The 17,233-nt window shown below is 39.7% G+C and overlaps 1 protein-coding gene across 5 annotated transcripts in view; it reads left to right on the top strand.

The window, feature by feature from the left end:
- Positions 1-17,233, top strand: part of MICAL3 (microtubule associated monooxygenase, calponin and LIM domain containing 3) — a 168,255-nt gene that overhangs the window by 93,759 nt on the left and 57,263 nt on the right. For all 5 annotated transcript variants that reach the window (XM_027680764.1, XM_027680762.1, XM_027680761.1 and 2 more), the window contains 2 exons: positions 2,928-3,016; positions 4,152-4,239. In XM_027680764.1, the coding sequence (XP_027536565.1) occupies positions 2,928-3,016; positions 4,152-4,239 (177 nt within the window). The remainder of the gene's footprint in view (positions 1-2,927; positions 3,017-4,151; positions 4,240-17,233) is intronic.

Raw genomic sequence — 17,233 nt, 5'->3', positions numbered from 1 at the left:
GCAGCTCTTTTTTTTTTTCCTTAAAAAATTATTGGGTGAGTTAGGGAAGAGGAGAGCAACTCTTCCTGCTGTTCGCCATCTCTCCAACTGTTGAAGCTTTATGGATTTCCTGTGGCCAGGTCATGCTGACAGCAAAATAACTGAGCTCGTAGGAATTAATTGAACTTTAATAACAGCTGCTGGAATGGAGAGAATCAAATAGTAGCTGGAGGCTTTAAAAGGGTTTGGAGGCTGAGTTTGAAAGCTAGACCCTTTACTCTCATTTGACAGTTTTTAAATAAAACCCCTTAGTGTTTAATAGCACTTCAGAGAAAATACCAAGTTTGAGAGAAATGTAGTCAGCTTGTTCTTCTTGAAGACATCGCAACTCTCCAACTCCGTGTGTTTATTTTAGATGTACTAAAATAGGAACTTTATAATCAGGGACTGTGATAATGGGTCATTACAAACTAAGTTCTGTTTATATAGCAAAAAATGGAGCATCAAGATTGCACAGAGGTGAGTCAGTGTTAGAGAGAGAGTGGTGTTGAAGTAGTTACTGAAGATTCAGTAATGACTCATTTTCTATATCTAATAGACTAAGGAGGAAGGAATATGATTACAAAACTTGCTGATGACTCAGTTAATAGAATCTAACATGCGAAGAATTAAGAGAAGCTTCAGATATACTGTACAGGTCTGAGAAACCAGATAATGTGGCAGCAGATGAAACTCAATTTATCAACAAAGTGTGCATATTGAAAGTAATAATTTGAAAGCACCCATCACTTGTGAAATGTAATCTCCTTCTAGGAGTAGCAATATATTGCAATCTTTGCTTGAGCAGTGATTGATAAAAATGTCACATTTTCTGAAGAAAAAATATGAGAAAGTATTTCAGATAAATGTTGATTTATATCAGCAGGTACACCTTTGTTTTCTTCCACAGCTGCCTATCTTTAATCCTATCTCAATAGGAAAGTATGTGCAAAATGTTGTAAAACCATGTGACAGGTTAAGTGCAAAGGATTCTGCTTGGAACATGATGGTATAGAAAACAAAGGTAACAGGAAAAAAGTTTGTACCGGTAATTTCCCTGCTCATTGGCAAAGGTGAAGATAAATTATAAACTGATATGCCACAGGATGAAACTCCAGAGTATTTTACTGCAGATGGAAGTGTTATCAAATTGATAGGTATCTACTGCATGTAACTAGGAAGAATCTTTTTGCATATACTGGGAGGAGTAATGGCCATGGAAACACTATCTAGGCTTAAGGGGCAAAAAGAACCAGAATTATGTATTCATGATGCATTATATAATGACTTTAAGTAGTGGACTTGCTCGGTTGTGAAAAGTTGAGGAAACTTAGAATCATCAAACCAGATTCCCAGTAAGGAATAGAAGACCTTTTATTTCTTGTTCAGAAGGTCAGCAGACTTGGCAGGCGAGTTTAAAGGGGCCAATGTTCATTTTGAAACCAGTACATAAAAGTAACATCTTTGCCAGTAATCAAAGTTGGGAAAAAGCATTTTTTTTGAGCACTGCTGTTATTTTGGGCATTCACGAGTAACTGAAAACCTGACTGTATGTTAAGCAGCAACAGACTGGGGTCCTCTGTCAGCTGTATGGGCTGAAACAGTTTTTACCACCAGATTTAGTGATTCCCTCTGCAAGCAAGCTTGTGTATTCATTTATGGCCAGATAGTTCTCAGTGAAGCAAACAGAAAGCTTGGGAGTTTCAGCACACTGATAGCATTGATTCTGAAATGATATTCCATGCCTAGCAGTTGTGTGTGTGTATGAAGTGGATAGGGCCAAACAGAAATATGTGGTATCTCGTCTAATCTCATCATTGTGAAAATTCAGCTTATATTTCAGTCTGAGTTTTCTTTGGGAGGAAAAAAAAACAACAAGGCTATACACACATTGTTGCTGTTCATGTAGCTGTTGGGAGTGATAAGCATTCTGCAGTGTTCTGCAGAACACTCAGTCAGTGTCTGGTTGTAGGCTTCAAAGTCTGGGAATTTTTATCTAAGAGCTTTTCTGCTGTTGCTCATTTCAGACAGTCTTGGAGTGGTCTTTGGAAAGTGGAAATATTAAGAAATGCTTATTTAAGTAAAGACTTTTCAATAGATAATGTTTGTCACTTTTCCACCATAAAACAAAGAACTGTGCAAATACTAGCCCAGAGAAAGAGGCAGAGGTCAAAATATATGTTAGGAATGCATTAGCAAAGCTCTAGGAATGGGATAGCAATAGGGGATGCTATGGGTTGCATATACCAGGCATGATACACTGGCAAAGGTACAGTGGAAGATAATTACGTGGCATCCATTTGCTGCTATTATTTGTATTATGGTGTTATTAGTGCTGCTTTGTCTTCCTGACAGTGCTCAGATACCAGTGAAAAACCTATCTAGACTTCTGGGGTGTTACTAAACCTCTAGTATCACAAAAGGTCTTATTTTTGAAAATGAAACATTGTTTGATTGTCCTTCCTACGAGTAGACACTGTGCACTTTGAGGGATGGTTCTTTGGGAGTTAACACTGTCCTCACCCACTTTCCTCTGCTGGTTGTATTCATTCTTGCTTTTTCCAAAAGTGCTTCTGCCAGCTTTTCATGTGATGATTTCTTTGTTCCTCACACACTGCCGCATTGTTAGCATGTGATACCACACAAGCCTCACAGCTTTGCTTTGGTGTTTGATAGGATTTTAAACTAAATGGCTGTCAGGCACCCAATGGAAAGGAGGCTAGTTATGAGGGGGAGAGAGGAGGGCTGGAGTTAAAACTTCAGATAGTGTTTGCCTCCCCTGTGCAGTGAAGAAACTGGAGGGAGCAACAGGAATGGCAGCAGAAAATAAGTCGCAGTGAGATGGGCATTTATATTGTGCTAAACGCCTGTGTTCTCATTGCTGACCATCACTTGTGTTTTATCTGCAGGTAAATTCTACTGTAAGCCTCACTACTGTTACCGACTCTCTGGTTATGCTCAAAGAAAGAGGCCAGCAGTGGGTCCTCTGTCAGGAAAGGTAACTCATTATTTTCATTTAACGTGTTGTGTTAATAGATTTTGATTCTTAACATTGAGAAAGTATATATGATGTTTTGGTGGGTTTTTTTAAGTAGATAAATTCAGAGTGCATTTAGTTGCTTTTTTTATATCGTGAAAGCTTGCGGTTCTACAAATATTATTTAAAAGCACTCCTCTACTTACTGCTTCTTTTTTCATGGTATTTATTATAAAATTATGTACTGTCCCGTTCGAAACAGAATTTTGATTTGTGTTTTTATCAGCTGAAGTTCTTACTCAGTCCATGCAGAGACTATATGAATAATGTTACCAGTTCTGGTTTTGCTTTGTTTCTCCATGGTTTTTCTTAAGACAAAACAAATTGTTTGCTTTTCCTTTGAAACATAAAGTTCTACCCCACTTGCATAAGCTATGAAGATCACTTACCTTCATTTCTGAAGGTTTTCTGTGTGTTAATGGGAACCTGTGTGAAAAGAAGGGATAGCCCTTTTCCTATGCTATCGTAGTGGAAGCATTTGTGCTTTAAATATGGGATGAAGACGCACTGTGTATTACAGAAAAGTCTCTCAGCTTTTGTCATTGCAGTCCAAGGCACCTAATTTTTCTCCTCGAAACCCTTCTCAGTATTTTTACACTGAGCAAGCTGCATGCTGGTCTCTTAACAAGTTCTGTTTAGCTTGTATGCTGCAAACTGACCTTCTCTCTTAGATTATATTTCTAAGGCACCAGCACTTCATAGTAGTGCTGGTGCCTGTCTTTCTGCCCGTTTCTCAGTTTTTATTAGTACAAGCTGAAGCTGTACTCCTCCTTTACGGAAGGATAATGGAGCCATCCCAACATATGTGCTGTACCTCCTGCCAAAAATAAAGACTAAAAACGGTACTTGTTTATTTCCCAGAAGAGCAGACTTCAGGGATCTTACTGCTTTGACTTTCTTGGATACCCAGCTTGTTTTTTAGAGCTTTAATAAAGCCATAAATTGAGAAGGAACATACTTGGGTCAGACCTTGCCTCGTGCAATGGTTACGTGGGGTATCACAACTGCGAGCGGGACGCTCTCCTAGTTCAGCATGTTCAGTACATGTAACGTTTTCGATTCTAACATGAATTTAACTTCCCCCACATTCTTCCAGGACAACAAGGGACCTCTGCAGGACGCCATGGCAAGTGATGGAAGCGGACGGGCCAACACCATCCCCACCTCAGCAGAGAGGGCCCCAGGTAGCTCCGCTTCCTTCTTTAGCAGGGTGGTGCAGTACTCGCTCGGCCTCTTGGGCAGAGTTAGGCTGGCGAGCCAGCGCCTGCAAAGCACAGTCTCCTCGATTGGGCACCAGGTAGCCCAGAACCCTCTGGACTCCTTTTTCATGTGTCAGCTGATGGCTTTTGGGGTTCCCTTTCTCTATGTCCAGTCAGAAGTTCTCGTGCAGATCCTAGGGGAATTCTGTGGGCAGCCTGCTGACCAGTAAGAATTAATGTTGACCCAGTTTTGAGCTGTGTAACTCGTGTGGTTTTTTGCGGTGCCATGTGAATTTTGTGTGTTACGTGAAAAATCTCTATATATTATTTTGCACTGTGGCTTTGGGGCCTAGATGTTCTCAGTCCTTTCAAGGGCATTATTCAAAAGAATTCCAGGAAAACACAGATGCTCAGTTGAGAGTCTCCTCTGAGTGGGCCCAGATAAAATCCCTGTAATGTATGCAGCAAAATGTTAGTGAAGTTAAAATGTTTTTCTGAAGCACTGGAATAGATCACAAACTGGATTTCTGTGTTTGCCTGAATTCTGGGTGTGGTTTCTTGTTCTCCCAAGCTTCTCTTCATTAATCTGGTACTTGAATGGGAAAGATCCCATTATCTCTGGATTGTGTCTCCTTTGGAATTCTGGGTGTCTGACAGCTAATGGGATTGGATTCCTTAAACCCCTTGAATTTCATGGTGCTGGCAGGTCATGGTGCTCTTCCCTCACTGCCAGTGTCTGTGCTGCTCCTGGCCGTGGCTTTGGAAACGGGGTGGTGAATGCGTGTGTCTTACTGTGAAGTAGTTTTGCCTTTTAACTTGAAATTCTAATTCCTTCTAACATGAGAGAAGTGTCTGTGCTACAAATGCTCGTTTGCCCAGCCCCTAAGTGCTCATTTAGTGATGTCAGAAAAAGGAAGAGATTTGATTTCTAGTATTTGCTCCAGAACACTATGGATAAACTAAATCTGCTGCTTTTAGGAGAGAACATACTTACAGCAATACTTTGAGAAAAGAATGTTTCCATAGTGCCAGTTGGGAAAAGACCTTAACAACCCAGAGACAAATAAAAATCATGTTTTTCTTTGTCTTTATATGTTACTCTTACAAGTGTTTCTAAGATTGTAACTGAATGCAATCTGGCAGAAATTTACTCCTAGTGTGTGCAGTTGATTCTTGAAGTGTAGTTACTTACAAGGTTTCCTCTTTTGTGTGTGTGGAGTTTCCATATGGCAAAAGTGAGAAAAGGGAAAAGGTAGAGAAGAATGCCATTTGCGAAATTCTATGGACAATTGTGTTAACTACAGTGTTTTTTGTACAACTGGATAGACTTCAAATTGCTTTCTCTGAAAGTGAAGAGATTTTTTCTTTTTAAGTTGGAACATATCCTTTAAGATGAATGGAAAAAATATTTATTGGTGCACAGGGAATCTGATGTGAGAATAAGGTGGTTTAGGGAGTGAAGCTACTGGTGATGAGAATTGGAAGGAGGAGATTTTAGTTACATTTATAATTAGTTTATCAAAGCAACTGCTGGCAGAAAGTCTCCTTCCTCTGATTTAGTCTCTCCAACTGATCAAATTTAGTTACTTTTGCAAAGGCACATTCAGTACGTAGCACCTAAGTGATCACTAAGTAGAGCAAACAATAGACCATAGTTTGTAATAAACTTCTATAAATGAGATGTAAATCAGCCCTAAATCAGATGCTCCCATCTCTCCTTATGTAGCAGTGGCACAATCCTGTAGCAGCACTGTAGTACTTCCAGGGGAGTAAGGTGGAACAGACACCATTTTGTCAAACAGTGAAACTTGAAATCTAGGACTCCTTCTGTTTGCTTTCTGCTTTTTTAAAGCAGTGTATAGCTAGCATAATGTTTAGAGCTTTTGGACCTTGTATAGCTTTGCCTCTTGCAGTGCCCAAAGTGCATTAGGACACACTCAGCTTAGCTGGGTCATCTTTCAGGTAGCCTATCGTGGTGCATTCTTGTGTGTGCATGACAGAAGTACATTTAGTGGTAGGAGAAGTGAGCAGTGCCTCTGCTGTGCTAATGAAATGCCAATAGTGGCTGAGATTTTGTTTAATTCATGCAGTAGGTTTTAAGTATATCTTAAAACTACTGACCTAGCAGTGGTTAAGAAGCAGGAGGAAGGTAAATGCAATATACTTTAAAAACAAGTCACCGTGTTATTAAAGGCAGGTGTAACAGTTATGTCCTGTAGGTACCTGCCTTTAGCTCCTGTTCTTGCTGGGTGTGTAGGTCAAGAAACCTGTGATATGTTTACAGTTATGTATGGTTTGAAAAAACAAAACAAGCCCTTTTGAATTACCAAGCTTGCTAATACAGTGGAAGAACAGGACATGATTCCTGAATAATCAAAAGGACCCCTATAAGATTACATCTCAGTGTAACTCCTGAATTTGAACTATTTGTGTATATGATTTCTTGTAATTTAATAAATTGTCTGTTTTGAGAGACTACAGACATTCTACTTTCACAGTAGAGTAGACAAATACCTCGAGCAAGAACCTGTCTGAGATGGAGATGGAGGCAGAGCTCTGTTTCCAAGGCTCCACTTCACCTGTCTGGTAGACTCATCCAGTACAGGTCATATATCTGAAAATGTTTTGCCTCCTTGAAGGCAAGTGCCACCAGATGGAATTTGGCAATAACAATTTCGAACCTTGAGGTCTGAACCAGTCCTCAGTAGTGAGGTAGATCTTGATGTGGAGAGTGACTTGCCTCTAAAAGCATTAAGTAAAAGAAGAAAAACATGTAAGATGAACTGCTTTGATATTTGATGGTGATGATAGCTTAGAAGGCAAAAGGAAGGCGTACAGCAGTAACATCAGTTATAGAATATGCAAGACAAAAACCCAGCCATTTTTAATTCTTATACCTCAGAGTTAAATTTAGCCCTGAGTTAGCAACAGTGATTGTTTCAGTGAGCTTTATGGTAACTCATGCAAGGCCTGCTTTTTAGTTGTCATGGAATCCCAGATGGATATAAATTGCATGAGTTCTTTCCCTACACTCACTGCCTCCTTTGATTTGCCACCGAATCTGGCCCCTTTTTTAGGTGGCTTAATGCTTAAAATATATTCAACCACAAATTAGCATTAAGCAGGTTTGGTCAGATGAGGTGAGATTGGTCACAACAAGCCCTTTCTTTGATGTGTTACTAACCTGATTGGCATGTATTAACTTTGCTAAGGATGTCAGTCCCTCACTGGGTGGCATTTGTTGTGTTTTGTCTGTCCCTTGTTCTGTAATAGAGATAATTGCGGGGCACAATCTGTGATGAGCAAGTTGAGGTTTGTTTAGCAGTCAACCAGAATCACCCTTTTTGTGAAGGCTTTGTCTGGTTTGCCAGAGCCTGTGTGGCTTCTGGTGTGGTGGTTCCAAGGGGTGTTCCCAGGGAGGTTATGGTCAAACTGGCTCTTACCCCTTCAGTCTGGGAAGTGGCAACAAGCTTTTGAGCAATGGATGCCATTCTCTCTGGGAAAGGGAAGTTGCGGAAGGCTGTTACTGTGCTTTTGGTCCTGCTGAACTGTGGCATGCTTGATGTAGATTCTGTAACTTTCTCTGTACCCTGTCTGCCTGTTTCTCTCTATCTTCTGCATTTGCCTTTGTGCCAAAACTGCTGCTATTGCCAAGAGGAAAAAAAAAACAAACCAACAAACAACTTTTTGCTTTTCAACTGTCTCTCCCTTTGATAATCTGTAACTGCTGTGTCTTGAATTTTTTTTTAATATTATTTACAGTACTTTATATGGTTTTTATGTGCTTTTAATGCAAATGCTGTTCTGTTTGTTCTAAAGGTCTGTAAGAACATATTTCTGAACTTTCAGCTCTTTCTTGACAGATGGACTTGGAACAGTCTTTACCCCTATCAGCTTTATGATGTGCTCCTTGGGGTGACTTTAGCCGGTGATGTTTTGTCATAAGACGTTTCCCATTTCGAACTCATGTCCTCAAAGCAGTGCATTTCTGTCCCTGTCAGCAATAGGAAGTTCATAAAGGAAACACTTCAAAATGTACAGCAATAAAAGGCAAGTCATGAGTTCTTTGCTGTAGTTACTTGACCTGTGAAAGATTTAAGAAACCAAATATAAGCCTTAGAATGCAAATCTGAAAAGTGCAGTACAAAGCAGAGGTACTAGGCCTTCTGCTTTAACATCACAAAACTATGGATGTGATATAAGTATACAGTCTGAAAAGTGGGTGTGCCTTAAGTGTTTTCAGGGAGAAATATTCAGAGCAAAGCCCTTCACTGTAGACTCTTAAAGTAATCTGTTGTATAGAGCAAGCAATACATATGAGGAAGTTCTGTTGCCAACTTGGAGAGCTAGAAAAGAGTGGCTGCTTCCTCTAGATGGCATGTCACTCGAGGTAAATTATGGGAGCCACATTTACAAAAGTGCAAAAGGAGTCTTTATGAATGCATCCAATATTATTTGCACACAATTCTATTTTTACATCTAATGAAATACAAATATATTTTGTATATATTTCTATTTAGAAAGCTTTGTTCATAAACATTGCCTCTATTGTCCAGAATCATTGCCTCTTTACAGTTCTGCTTACATTAAACATGTCTAACTTGTGCAAATGATTTAGCTCGAAGCAATACTGTTTGCTGTGCAAACAAACATCTTCATGCAATCCTCTCCTTGGCCACTTCATTATTATTCACATTTGGGGTTTCTTCTTGTTTTAATTTGGTCTGGTTTAAACATTAAATTACAGAAGATAGCAGAAAACTAATTCCGTGACATTACATTGTGTTTGTGGTACCTTCATTTTAAACCACGAAACATTTACAAACACATCCATTACAAACACACCCTTCCACCTCCTGGGGGGAAAAAAAAAAAGAAAAAGGAAAAAAGAAGTACATTCATATTTCAGGATGCACCACCAAATTGGGAGGAAAGGTATTTCCTCTACTAGTGTGCCTTGGATGTTGTCTGTTCTGTTTGGAGGAGCCATGGTGGTGTGTTTTGCAGAACATGGCACGTGATACTGAACCCTTTTATGGGGTATCATACAACTGCCAAGAGATCTGATGGAAGATTTATTTCTCTCTGGAACATTTAAAATATAAACTTAAAACCAGACCCTCTATTTTTGGAAGCTGAGGAGAGAGTGTGTGGGTTGCTCGATTAGAACCAAGGTTCAGTGCCCAGTGAATCGTTGCTCAATAACAAGCCAGGAATCTCTGTTAGGATAAATGCTTGACTGTTCCCAGTCCATCATGTTCCTTTTCAGTGTTCTTATCAGGATTTGGGTGGCTTTGGCGTAAAGGAAAGGAGAATGCTAAAGGGCCAGCAATTTGAAGCCCAGAAAATTTGGAAAGGAAAAGGCACGATGGAAAGGTTATTTGTTTTTAAGAGTGGGATATGCAGCTGGTCAGATAGAATTTCACTGAAAAATCCTGAAAAACATTTTGGGGACTGAGAAGGATATATACAAAATAGCAATGTGCTGAGTTTGTGCTCATGGCTGGATCCTGCTAAGAACACACTTTCTTGGGAGTAACTGGGCTCCCAATTCCACCTCTCTCCCTCTCTAGCTTTCAGACCTCTAGACTTGTGCCACTGGAATATTTGTTGTATGTGTATATTCTGAAGGGTGATATGAATTTTTCTGGGCACTTTCAGAGATTTGTTGAATGTTTTTGTGTCTTAGAAAAATAGTACTAAGTTGGTGTGAAGGAGTTGGATTTTTTTTTTAATTGCAGAATTAAAATGTCTTTTTTTGGAAAGTGTAATCTGAGTAATGACCATTTGAGATTGTTTCCCTCAGAGAAAAGGAGGGAGTGTGCATAAAATAAGCTTGATGACAGATAAGTTCAAGTGAGATAATTAGTGCTCAGAAAGGCTTCATGTCTCCATTGAAGTCCCTTTGAAGATTTTGATTTATGCAGTTGTTTTCAACCTGTTTTTGTTTTGGGTGTGTGTGTCTCTTTGAATTATGTAACACGTGGTTTTCCTGTTGCTGTGAAATTGAGATATTTTTTGTTCAACTGTGTGAAATGTTCAAGGGAATAAATTCCAAACAAACTTCAGGTTTCTGAGTTTTTCTTTGTCCTCCCCCTTCTCCCTCCACTGGTTCCAGGTGAGGGATGCTGCAGGGGATACAGAGTTGGGGGAAAGTGGAATGAATAGATCTAGCAAGCTTAAATATAAGACATCTGGGGAGCTCCATGGCATGTGCTGTGTCACTGCAAAGTACTACTCTTCAGGCTTTTTCTGTATGTGTTTCTTTTTTTTTCTTAATTTTGCTGTTATGTTGTGGTTTGCTCGGAGTGCAGGGCACACACTGCACAGCCAGCATGACATGTTGCTGTAGAAAACCTGATAAGGACCCCCGTGCTAAGTATCCTACTGCTTTGGCAAAGCTGACTTTGGATGGATGTGCTCTCAGTGTTGCAGCTTTGCAGATTTTGGTTTATTTGGGAGGTGGTTTTGTGTGCCTTGCTGCGGGCCAGAGGCCCTTGTCACACTGTAAACAAGGCAGTGACAGCCATGGGTGAGCCCAAGTCAGTGCTCAGGAACAGGGAGACACAGTGTGACAGGTGAGGCTCTTGACAGGGGTTGGTTCCTCCTCTTGGTACAGCATCTGCTGCGATGGTGGGATGTTTTGGTGCGATGGAAAGGCAGAAAATGAGTAAATATGAAGCCTCATAGCCAAATCCTCCGTCTCACGTTCTAGCTGGACTGTTGTCTTTTCTCAGGAGAACTGCATATGAGGAGGTGGCCTCCATTCCTCAAGACCATTAAGAAACAATTCTGTGATGTTCTCACCATGACAAACAGAGCTGGATCATAGTTTTGAGCTGTGTTTTCCTATTCTCAAAAATACATTGGATTAGTCTACGTTAGGGTCTCGTTCTCTGTCTTGCATGCTTCTCATGCTTTGTACTGCACCTTTGGCAATGAAAAGCTTGTAATAGGAGATGACTTTGGAGAGTCTAATTATGAACAATGTTTGGCTGGAGCAGTTACACTTAAATGGTAGCTCACAAAACTGCAACCACAAACCGGTTTTGTTATATGTAAAATTTCCTTATTCGGAGGAAGGTAATTGCTTTACGCCTTTGAAATTGCCTTTAATTTTTCTTTACTGTGATTAGCAGTCCCAGTTTTGAGGCTAAAATAGGCCTTCAGTTCTGAGAAGGAGCCATCAGCATTCAGCATGAAACTTGTGTGCTGGTGCGTGAACTAGAAATGTCATTTTGTGATGCACTGCTAGAACAGCCTCCACTGTTCTGTGTCAGGAAAGCCGTTAACAGCTACCTATACACTCTTAAGAAATCAAATGTTTGCTTAATGAATTAAGAAGAGGAGAAAAAAAAAGTATGAAGGGAGGTGCATTTCCAGACAACTTCCCTGTCCGAGTTGAAATCAGAGTTTCTTGCTGTACCAGTAGAAATGTTTTCAGATGGAGTAACCAAGTATATGTGTGATGGGAGAGACACTTCTCTAATTTTCTTGTGTTTCTATGGCTCTGGTTCTCCTCTAGTCTCCTGGCTTCTGGTGTTCTCTTATTACTAATGTCTGTGAAAAGAGTTGAACTCTGTATCCTGCCCCACTGGTTAGGAGAGGGATGCTGCCTTGGAAACTTCTTCCATGGCCCTGACACTCAAAAATTGCTTTTTGTAAAGGCATCCTAGTTTTGTTTGTGAAACAAACCTGAACCTTCTTCTAACAGTCTTCCCTGTTCACTGTCACTGTTCTTTCTTTCTCCCCTTCCAAGATTTACCTTAAAATGATTTACTCTAGAGGAAACCTTATTCTGTAAATAAAGTCCCAAGTAACACTATGTCAAATTTCACTCCTTTTAACCTTTGTTGGCAAATAAAATGACCTGAAAACAAGAAAGAAAGGTAGATGATTTGGACTGGGCCATGTTCTTGCTGACTTTGTGCTTCTTTACCTGTAGCTCTGTAAAGAGAACATGTGGATTTTTCTGAATATGCTATCCTGGGATCTTGAATTACATGGATTTGTCCTTTCATTGCATCTGTCACTTCTGAGGGTCTCTAATATTACTTGGAATTTGTAGAGCTTGGTGAATAGATGAAATATGTCTTTATCATATGGAAAAAGAGGTATCATGCTTTTGTTGCAGCTAACGTTCTCACTTCACATCCTCAAAAAAATTATCCACAGAAAATCTTAGGTGACCATTAGCTAACATCCAACAATTTATTCCAGAACTGAAACTGAAGGACTGAAATTCACTATTAAGGAGTAATATATTAAAGACAGTTTTTAAAAACAAGGTTTAATTAGTGTGTCAATCACTTTAAAACTGAGATACTGAGCCATTCACAAATGCACAGGAGTCTGTTGGCAATGTGGATATTTTGTTTCCTCAAAAACCATGACTTACACTGAACATGGACTGAATTAGCTTTTGCAGGGATTTGAAAACTTCATAATAAGAAATGAGATTTTGGGAGTACTAAGATATTTTCCACCATGCATCCCAAAACAGCTTGCTTCATCAGATATATCTTGGTAACAGGTTTTCCAAGAAGCATGTTGCCATGGACTGTTTCCTTTGCAACACCCATCAGTAGGGTAGTGTAGACCACCTCCTGTGTACAAGTGGTTTTATATTTCAGACATATTACCCTTCTTCATGTGGTATGGCAGAATTGTAGCTGTTTCACAGAGATCTCTTCCTCTAATGCTCTTTAACAGTCATGAAAAAGTGTAAGAAGGTACTTTTAAAATAATGAAGTGAGCGAATAAATGTCTGTTCACTTCTACGCAAATTAAACCAAAGCAGTTTTAGTTTTACCACCTGCTTGTGATCAGCAGCATAATATATTAAGGTGTGTAGTTGCTAATGCATCTTAAAATGCAAGGAGAAGTAAGGGGAGAAAACTAACAAAACAAAAGGAAAAACCAAACTAACCAAACGAAACCAACAGCCAAAACCAACAAAACAAAAACCCACAAAACCAAAACAAATAGAAATAATCTCAGGGAAAGGAATAGATAATCCAGAGTCAACATCAAAGCTACTCTCCTGCTTCTATGAAGTGTATTTATGGAAGAAGGTGGAGTAGTGGTTGCAGAGCTGATCCTGGTGATGTGGAGTTTAGCTTAGGCTTTCCAAACAAAACTGGGCAAGATGCTCTTTAAGGATGAGATGGCACTTCTGTGCTGTGCTTAGTTGCTTACATCTTCTCTCAAAAATGTATGTTTAGTCTGACATTTCTTATGTTTGCTGTCATCCCAGAAGGCTGTGCTTGCTTTTTTAGGAAAATTTCATAACTGTCCTTTCTGCTGTTATAGAAGTTTTATGTGATGGCTTGCAGTCAGAAGTGTTTAAAAATAGGAATTTTTTGCCCAAGAGATGTTTCAAATACTTTAAGGCTTGGGTAACTCGGTGATTTAAAACATCAGAACTGATGTGTAAATTGTTTTTAATCAGTAATGAATCTTTTGGAAGCTTTCATTCTGGAACTGTGTGAGATTTTGAATATAATTAGCTATGTATCTGTACAAGAATTTTCTTAGTTTCAGGAAAAATTCCCACGAAGCTGTGAAGCTCTGGATTGCTTGGAAGATTCAGTTGTTACAGAAGAGTATGTGGGATAAATGTAGATAATAGACAAGTATGTGACAGAATGAGAGAGCAGATGTTGAAGCTTTTTGGAGTATGTGGGCCTTTATCTTAGGGCAAGTATTCCCCAGTATGTTTTCCTGTAACTGCCAGCCCAGCATTTCAGCCTGTTCCATTTTCAGCACTTCATAATCTTGACACAAATGATAGAAATTAAGTAAGGACATGGTTGGTATCTAAATATGTTCTGAGATCTAGTAATTATGGAAATCTGTTGTACATTGCCACAGAAGAGACACTGGTTGTTAACTCAGTAGTTGAAAGAAGATAGCTATTCACAAGTGGTATTTTGAATCTGATCACAGTTTGAACAGGAAACTGAAAATATCAATTCTACATTTTTATTATATGTTATAAAATTTTCAAATCCAGATTGATTGTTCTTTAATGATCAAAATATCATCCGTGATCCAAGGTGGGACTGTAAGTACCAGTTTCTTTAAAAAGTAGGCAATATTTGTATTGAAAGATTCATAGAATGAGTCGTAGAACAGTTTGGGTTGGAAGGGACCTTAAAATTCATCCAGTTTCAAGCCTTTGCATGGGTAGGAACACCAACAGCTCTGCACAGCTCGGTGTTGTTGGCAAACGTGCTGAAGGTTTGTTACCATATCGGTGACAAAGATGTTAAGCAGCACCAGCCCCCAAGGAACAACACTCGTCACTGCTCTCCACTTGGACATCGAGCTGTGGGTCACAGCTCTTGATTGCAACCTTTCAGCCATTTGCTTATTCACCAGTTGGTCCATCTGTCAAATCCATGGCTGGCCAGTTTAGAGACAAGGATGTCATACAGGACAGTGTCACACACTTTGCACAAGCCCTGGTAGGTGACATCAGTTGCTTTTGCCTTACCCACCAACTCCATAATCCCATTGTAGGAGGCCCTCAGACTTGTCAGGCACAACTTCCCCTTAGTGAAACCATATTGGCTGTCACCAGTCACCTTCTTACTTTCCATGTGCCTTAGCATCATTTCCAGGAGGATCTGCTCCATGATCCTCTTGGACACTGAGAGGAGAATTATCAGCCTGTAGTTCCCCAGGTGTTCCTTTTTCCCCTTTATGAAAATGGGGATTATGTTTCCTTTTTTTTCAGTTAGTGAGATTTTCACCAGACTGCCACAGCTTCTCAGGAAATGGCTTAGCCGCTTCTTCCATCGGTTCCCTCAGAATTCCCATGGACTCATGCACCTTCAGGTTCCTCAGATGTTCTGGAACCTGACCTCCTGCAGTGGGTGGTTCTTCATCCTCCCAGTCTCTGCCTTTGTCTCTGTGATTTGAGCTGTGTGCCTGAAAGCACTTGCCAGTGAAGATTCTACTGCTACTTATAGGTGGAAATAATCCTTGTTTCAGTTTTGTGTTACTTGCACAGTGGGAATCACCTGTCTGATCCCTCCCACTGAGATGAGAGATTCCATAGGGCTGCTACATACAAGTGGCAAGAAATAGATACCACAGTGAATAAACTGTACCAAGTCTTACCTGGTAGAAAAGATAGAGGCTTTCTTTGTAACACCATAAAAGGGATTATTGTTTGGATTATAACTGGACAATCAGTCTTAAATATTAATTTCTAAGTTACTTAACAAAAATAAAGAGAGTACTTCACTGAAAAAAAAGGGGAAAGCTCATGAACCAAGGTCATGGTGAATTTTAAAATATATATGCGGTTCTTTGAGGTAACATGTTGAATAGCTTCCAGGACAAAATTTATGCCTGCAAAATAATGTTATCTTTAGCCAGATTATCCTTCAGTGCTCTTCAGCCTTCCCACACTCAGCTTCTTTCAGGGAATGGAAATGAGGCCAGGCAACATATGATAGAGCTCATCAAAATACCAGAGAGAGCTCCAACATCTTAGATGATACCAGCAAAAGGGGAAATGATCAGTAATAGGTTACTGATTTACCAATACTCCTGAGGGATAAACACACCAGTAATTAACAGACTTAAAATCTCTACATAATTTATATTATATCTCTAGTACTGGAAACCTGTTTGGGCAGCAGTAAAAGTGAAATCTGTACAAATGTTAAGATTTTCTGCCAAAAGATGTAATAAGGAGTACTGAGCTTAGCGGTGTTCCCTGGGGCTTGGATTAGGTGACCTAATACCTCCTTTCCCCTGATTCTTTTCTCCACCCACCAGTGACAACACTGGAGACTTTCCAGGAGTCAGAAATAACTCTATTCCTGGATTATTCTATACTTTTGCTGTAATGAAGACAACTTTTCTGTATTGTTAAACCATATACTGAACTCCTAACTTTCATGACATAATGCTGCTGCTTCACACACCTGCATATGGAAAACAGGATTTCCCAAACATAACTTTATACTATATAAAGTTGCAGATGAATTTGTATTTGTTTTCAAGACAGTATAAATTACAGATGACCTTGATATTAAACTGGTTAACTATATTCACTTCTGGTTGCTTCCACTCAAACCAGAGAAAGGTCAGATCAATGCAATTGCCAGCTGTTTCCAGGCTCTGTCCTACTCATGCAGTAAGCAACTGTTTTGTCAGTGTCTGTTTTGTGAATTCTAGAAATCTGTTTTGACCCAAATAATGAGGGGAGTGGGGGAAAACATTGCAACACCCATGAGACAAATATGTGAGCTTTTAATTTCATTCAATAGTCAGTCCAATTCACTTTCATAATTATGAAGAGTGCAGGCTTCCATATTTACTGACAGTATCTGAGAATGAAGAACTTAATTCTAGCTGGAGGTTGTGGAATGTATGGAGGAGGACTTACATCTTGATATGTTTGTTTCTGGGGTATCTATTTCAGAATCCCCTGAGTATTTTAGCTGTCAGCTCTTCCTATACACATTATAATGGTGTATAGGTCCCCCTTGGGGGCCTCTGTGTTCCTCATTGCTTAGGGGACCAGTAGATATCAACAGGAATGTCACTGATTTTTATTTCATGTACCGTTGAATTAAGCAATGTTATAAAACTTCTTGGTCAGCACTGGAAGTAGTACTGGTAAATCTCTGCTGGGTACTTCTGCTTCAGGGGATATTTTGATAAAGCACTTTTCTGTCTGTACAACTCATTTCTCTGTTCCGGTCCTTGACTTGCTGGGAAGAATTGCTGGATTGCAAGTTTGAGGACTGAGCCTGACATAGCAGTAGAAGTCTCGAGCCATGTTGGTTGCTCAGTGGCAAAACTCTTTTTCTTCTGGTAGGCTCGAGGCTTGCTGTTCTGCTCTGTGTCTGCTCCTGAGTTCCCTAATTTTGAAGTGTCAGTTTAAGGACAGTTGTATTGATCAAGTCCACCCTGCATAAGCCAGTTTGCAGTTGTACAGTTCCCATTTCAAACTCCA

Source organism: Neopelma chrysocephalum, unplaced genomic scaffold, assembly GCF_003984885.1.
Source record: "Neopelma chrysocephalum unplaced genomic scaffold, ASM398488v2 Primary Assembly neopelma1_59, whole genome shotgun sequence".
NCBI lineage: Eukaryota > Metazoa > Chordata > Aves > Passeriformes > Pipridae > Neopelma > Neopelma chrysocephalum.
This window is presented reverse-complemented; position numbering and strand designations above follow the sequence as displayed.